The 6,938-nt window shown below is 38.6% G+C and overlaps 1 protein-coding gene across 1 annotated transcript; it reads left to right on the top strand.

Annotated features, from left to right (window-relative positions):
* Window positions 1–3,799: 3,799 nt before the first annotated feature.
* On the top strand, window positions 3,800–4,393 carry LOC117343748. The gene has a single exon (XM_033906231.1). The coding sequence runs from the start codon at window positions 3,800–3,802 to the stop codon at window positions 4,391–4,393; it is 594 nt and encodes a 197-aa protein (XP_033762122.1).
* The last annotated feature ends 2,545 nt before the right edge of the window (window positions 4,394–6,938 follow it).

Here is a 6,938-nt window from a genome sequence, read left to right as displayed (position 1 = left end):
AGGACTTTTTTAAATTGATGAACAACAGCGTATTTGGCAAGACGATGGAAAACCTTAGGAGACGAGTTGACGTTAAGCTGGTCAACAGTCAAAAGATGGTTAGACAACTTACCTGCAAGCCATCATTTCACGCCTTCAAAATTTTCCACGAAAACGTAGTCGCAGTACATATGCTAAAGCAGAAATTATACCTTAACAGGCCCATCTATGTAGGATTTTCCATTTTAGACATCTCAAAGACCTTGATGTACGATTTCCACTATAATTATATTAAAACGAAATATGGATCCGAAGCGAAACTCCTCTTCACCGATACAGACTCTCTAGCGTACATTTAACAAACAAATGACATCTACGAGGACATGCAACAAGATGTTCGACACATCAGAATATGACAAAGATCATCCACTTCACAACTTAACAAACAAGAAAGTGCTAGGAAAGATGAAAAACGAGATGCATGGCAACGTGATCCACGAGTTCGTGGGATTGAAATCAAAGATGTATTATCTGGTTCACGATAAAGATGTTTGCAAAGGAAAACCAAAAGTAAAGGTAGAAATGAAGAGAGCAAAAGGTATCAAGAAGTGTGTTGTTAAGAACAACACAAAGCATGAGCATTATAAACAGTGCTTATTCAAAAAAGAATTACATATGTCAAATATGACTCAGATCCGAAGCTATGGACATCAGCTATATAACATAAATATCAACAAACTCGGGTTGTCACCCTTTGATGACAAAAGATATATACTTGATGATGGTATAAGTAGCCTTGCTTATGGACATTAGAGAGTAACACCGCCGAATTAGCAGTATAGTCGATAGCTGTATTTATAATATTAATTTAGATTTACAGCATAACCTGTCAATCAAGTTATCTGAAGACATTCAATACTTTTAGTAAATTCGAGTTATCTCCCTTTCAGTATAACTGAAGGAATAAATGTAGTTTTAAGTTATCTTCCTTTCACATCGAGTTACTTCCGTTAGAATACAGGGACGGGATTTCGGCGACAATTTCTAAGTGGTAAAATCTGTGACATCCACATATGATCCGGCTGAAATAATTGATGTAAACCATGTAGAAATATTCTATAATTCTTTGTGTGTGTGTAATGACGTTCATTTTTGAGTATTTATGTACTAATTTGCATTTGCACCATGTTTGTAAATTTCAATTGTTCGGCCATGCCGCATGATGTGGTTGAAAGGGCATACATTCGTTTCGATCAGGTTATATATCGAATATTTAATACGATTGTGTTACTTTTAATGCCATGGATCTTATATGTGGACGTCGTAAGCTTTTGTCCGTCGGGTATTGGTAATCACATCACGTTGACGGGTCATTAGCATTTGAATCTTCATTATCTTGTTTACTTTTGTAAGACCCGGGGCCGACTATTGTTATATAATTTGTGCTGATTATTTAATCGCGCGCAGGTGTGACAGTGTCGAGAGCCCGGGTTCAAGTAAATACTGTTTGATATTTCATTAGTTTCAACGTCTCTGTGGTGCACAACGTCGTCATCAAAATATAGTAATATAATGAGACTACACGTGTCATTCTCATATACGTGCATTTTATATAGGCGGTTTTTTTATAGCCAATATGTGTTAGTAAAATGTATAGGTTATTATTATAAGGGATACTTTCAGTCCTGTTCTATGTCAGTGTTAAAAATGTTTATCAAAATGTTGTTTTTAAGCATTACAATAATATTTTCCTAAAGCTGTACTATATCTGCATATAGCTATAGGTAACTCGAGATCATATATCTTTATATGGTAGTATATTGGATGTATATATGACAGTATGTGAATGTATTGCATTGTTTTACATTTTGAGATCATGCCTAAAGCGAAGAGCAAAGGGGGTACTGCTGCCCAAGCTAAGAGACAGAAGTTGAGTACCAGGTCAAGCAGAGGCACAGACCAGATGCCAGCTTCAAATGACGACACAATCATGCCAACAATTCAGCCAGGGCCTAACATTATTCCAACCTTGGATGCCAGTGCTGGAAATAGAGAGAACACCTGTCGGGACAGGTACGCAGTTTAGCATGCATCCCCAACCCATGATAGGTACACAGTTTAACATTCAACCCCAACCTATAACAGGGGTCTGTGATAATTTGGGCCTGCATGTCTCTGACGCAAATAAACAGAAAATTTTAAATGGGGAATATATTGACCTAAGTATTCTTCTTCCCAAAAATGTGAACCAGCCTGAGGCTTCTCATAAAGTTGCGATTGTTGAGGGCGAGTTGGTTATTCAGCCCAAAACTGTAAAAATCAAGATAAATGGCATAAACTCTTGGACAGACGCGTTAATCATATACATGAGCATATACATTGATGCACACCCTGAACAAATGCAGGGTATGCTGAAGTATATGCAGTCGGTTCGATTAGGTGCTTCTCGATCGTCCAACATGGGTTGGAAGCAGTACGACGAGCAGTACCGCCTGCGTAAATCTAGGTTACCATTAGCTTCGTGGGGATTGATTGACCCTGAACTTTGGCTTATATACATGCAGTCGTCCTCTCCAGCAGTGTCGTTGATGAATAATGCCACAACTTCTAGTCAAAGTACACTCAAGTGTTATGATTACAATTACAAGGGTCATTGTTCTCGCCCCCAGTGTCAGTATAAGCATAAATGCCTGCACTGTAATGGGAATCATTCCTCTTCAAAATGCTTTCAGCAAAATAATAACCAGTATCGTTTTCGTGCCCAACAGTCAAGTCATCAACCAAACACAGCCTCCTCCGGTGGTAAGCGTCCAGGAAACACAGCAAAACCTGTGGGCTCTGGGAAAGTCCCCAATTAACATTCACAATCTTTCAGTACTTCTTAAAGACTACCCAAGAAAAGAAGCTGCACACATATTATTAGGTTTTCAAAAGGGCTTTAGGCTTCAATATACTGGCCCTAGAGTTACCTCCGAGGCAAGAAATTTGTCATCAGCATGTTCTTATAGTCATGAATTGGGTAATAAAATAGCCAAAGAAATAAAATTAGGAAGAATTGCTGGCCCTTATCCTTGCAAACCTATATCAACCTTGCACATTTCACCCATAGGATTAGTACCAAAGAAAACGGGTGGCATGCGACTGATAACACATTTATCCAGCTGGGGAAAGTATCAATGACTACATTGACCCTGCTAAAAGTGCTGTTTGTTACACTTAATTTGATCAGGTGGTTGATAAAATATCAGCACTAGGTATAGGTTGCTTAATAGCGAAGAAAGATATACAGTCAGCTTTCCGTCTGCTGCCTGTTAACCCAGCAGATTTTGATAGGTTAGGTTTTCAGTTTCAAAACCAATATTTTATAGATAAATGTCTCCCCATGGGGTGTTCAATATCTTGTTCTTTATTTGAAAAGTTTGCTTCTTTTTTGGAGTGTGCGATCAAACATAGTTCTGGTCTTGATTTAGTTGATCATTATCTAGACGACTTCATATTTGGGGGCAAGGCGAACACAGGGGATTTTGAGATCTTAATGAAAACCTTTTATTCTGTATGTACTGAGCTAGGAGTGCCTGTGGCAGAGGAGAAAACTGAGGGGCCCATTACTGTGCTAGTATTCTTAGGTTTAGAAATAGATACAATTGAGAGGAAAATTAGAATCCCCATGGAAAACATTTTGGCTTTAAACACAAATTTAAACACTCGTAAACAAAACAAAAATAACATTGAAAAATTTACAGTCAATAGTGGGCTTATTGGTTTTTTGTGGTAGGCTATACCTTCATCTAGAGCTTTTAACAGGCGTTTTTATAATGCAATGTCTGGTGCTAAGCTCCCTCATCATTTTATTCGGGTTACAAAAGGGATGAAGGATGATGCGAGGGTTTGGTTGACTTTTATGGAGGATTTTAATGGAGTCAACACCTTCCCAGATCCTGATTGGCTATCAGATCAATCGTTGGAGCTATTTACGGACAGTGCAGGAAGCTCTGACTTGGGTTGTGGGGCATTTTACCATAAGAGCTGGTCTTTTTTCAAATGGCCTTGCTCCTGGCACAAAACCGAGATACTGCGCGATATAACTTTTCTAGAGCTAGTTCCAATTTTGCTAGCTATCCATACTTGGGGCAATGACCTTCGAGATAAGAAAGTCATTTTCCGAGTTGACAACAGTGCTTTGGCTACTATCCTGAATAAGAAAACTTCAAAATTAGACAGAGTTATGTGTCTTTTAAGAGAACTTATTCTGGTGTCAATGCAATACAATATTCAGTTAAAAGCACAACACATAGCTGGGGTAGACAATTTTATAGCGGACGCCATATCTCGATTTCAGTGGGGGAGATTTCGAGTCTTGGAGCCAGAAGCAAAAGCCCAACCAGACCTGTTCCTCCCAGATTTCTCCACTTGATATCAGTTGTGAAGTAGATAAGCTCATTCGCTCATCCGTATCGGAAAACACAGCAAAAGCTTATAACATTGCTTTAAAGCGATTTAATGAGTTCCGGGTTACATACAAGTTACCAGATATTTCCCCTTTTCCGCTATCCCATATAGTTCATTTCATTGCATTATTGTCGGCTAAAGGAGCAGCATATTCTACTGCAAAGAGCTACATATCTGGTTCAAGTTTTTACAGCAAGATTCATGACCTATTAGATGTAACTGACAAGTTTGTTGTTCGTAAAATGCTGGAAGGTATGAGGCGTCTTAAGCCAGTCAGAGATTCCCGTCTTCCTATAACTGTTGAGCTACTTCAGAAGTTGATAGGGGTTGTAGGCAAAGTTTGTCGATCTGACTACGAAGCTATTCTTTTTAAAGCAGCATTCTCACTAGCTTTTCATGCCTTTTTGAGGGTTGAGGAATTCACAACCGATGTCCAGTCTCCTAATCGAGGTGTGACATACGAGAATACAATAATCGTAAACAAAACTACTGTTGATATTTTTCTCCCTCTTTCCAAGACTGATCAGTATGGTAAGGGTGTTCATATTCAAGTGAGTGCGAATGAAGGAAACGTATGTGCTGTGAGATTGCTTGAACAATATTTTGCAGTTCGTCCCAAGTGTGGGGGGCCGCTTTTTTGTCATTTTTGGGGTTCACCACTCACTCGATACCAGTTTACATCAGTCTTAAAGAAGTCCATAAGCATTCTAGGGATCGATAGTACTGGATACAAATATCATTTTTTTCGTATTGGGGCGGCAACTATGGCCTCTGTCAACGGGGTGTCTGATGAGGACATTAAACGCATGGGTAGATGGGTTAGTGATGCTTATAAGGGCTATATAAGGACATCAGTATCGTATTAGGATAATTACACATTAAGTATGATCTCAATTATGCTTGTTCATGTTGCTAACAGCATATAAGTTTCTTATAGGTAACATCAGAATATGGATCTTGGGCTCGTCCATAGTTAAGCGTGGTTTCATCCACGCCAGAGGTAGGCCTGATGGTATCCATTTGGGACTAGATGACCTAGGGGCATTTATTTGGTGGCAGGGTCGGAGTGGCTTATCCGCTACAAGATTATCAGCAACCTTCAACAACATTAGAAAATTTGAGGATGACCCCAATATCTTGGTAATTCATTGTGGTGCTAATGATTTGGGAATTGTCCCTTTGAAAGAATTGCGCAAAAATATCAAAGATTGTGTGTCCTATTTTCACAAAACCTTCCCTAATGCATTGTTAGTGTGGTCACAATTACTTCCCCGTCTTACATGGCGTCACAGCAGCAATCAGAAAGCAATGAAGGAGGGTCTGGTTAGGTTAAATAGTTGCATGGCTACATACATTCTGTCACTTGGTGGGGGTTACATTCGGTATCCTGACATATCATTAAGTTGTCCAGAATTATTTGCTCAAGATGGGATTCATCTTTCACCAATAGGTACAGATATATTTCTCGACACACTTCAGGGAGGTCTGGAAACTTTTATGAAATCCACAACAGCTATTTTTCCTACACTCAATCCATAAGTTGATTTATTTGGCTGCAGCTTTGTCTTGGTTTGTGTAGCTTCATTCCATCTACTTTGTGGCGGTGGTCAGGCTATACCTGTCCATTGGCGGATGTTGCTACATTTACCATAATTACAGCTTCAATGGATCAAGTTTGTAGCTATATCGATTAATGATTTAAATTGGACTGTTAAATTGATATTGATCATCATCGATTGCATTGTTGATCGGTTAAATTAATTTTAAATTGCATTTCGCAATGAACCTATATTTGATTGCATTTAGCAAGCTATCTTGAATTATTTGTGCAGTTCGCACTTTCTTGAATTATTTGTGCAGTTCGCACTCGAGCTTCAGATGTCTGTTCCCAGGGTTTGTATGCTCATTATTATAATCTTCAGATGCCTGTTCCCAGGGTCTGTTGATATTTCTCAATTTTTGAACCTTTCATTGGCGGCTTGCCATATACCCTAGTTCAGGGTCGGTATCCTCAACTCTCTAGATAAAGCTGTGGCCAAATTATACCAAAAACAATGTGTTTGTCATTTGTTCGATTGAATGGTCTTTGATAACGCGTATATACATATATATATATATATAAACATTGTATATAGTCTTATGATATACCTCCCACCTCTGAGTAAGAGGGGTAGCGGTCTCGATCCCTAAAAGAGGCACACGAATAGCGTTCCTGTTACGCCTGTACACCTGTATATTGTAAGTGTCATTCAATTTTATTGTTTAAATGTTTGAGAGAACAGGTCATTTTTATTGGTTGTAACTACAAGTTTAAATACTTAATGCTCTGTAATTGATAAGACCATGTGTACACACATACCGCACTCGTTCCCGCAGTACAAACTACCTTAGTGTAAAATATTTAATCGCATAACGACAACAGTATAGATATAAATATATAGCATACATGTAGATTGCCTGATAACAACGACAGTTTACGGGTGGAATGATAATGACATAACAAAATGTAT

Source organism: Pecten maximus, chromosome 2, assembly GCF_902652985.1.
Source record: "Pecten maximus chromosome 2, xPecMax1.1, whole genome shotgun sequence".
Classification (NCBI taxonomy): domain Eukaryota; kingdom Metazoa; phylum Mollusca; class Bivalvia; order Pectinida; family Pectinidae; genus Pecten; species Pecten maximus.
Note: the sequence above shows the minus strand (reverse complement) of the source record. Positions and strands in the feature narration are given on the sequence as shown.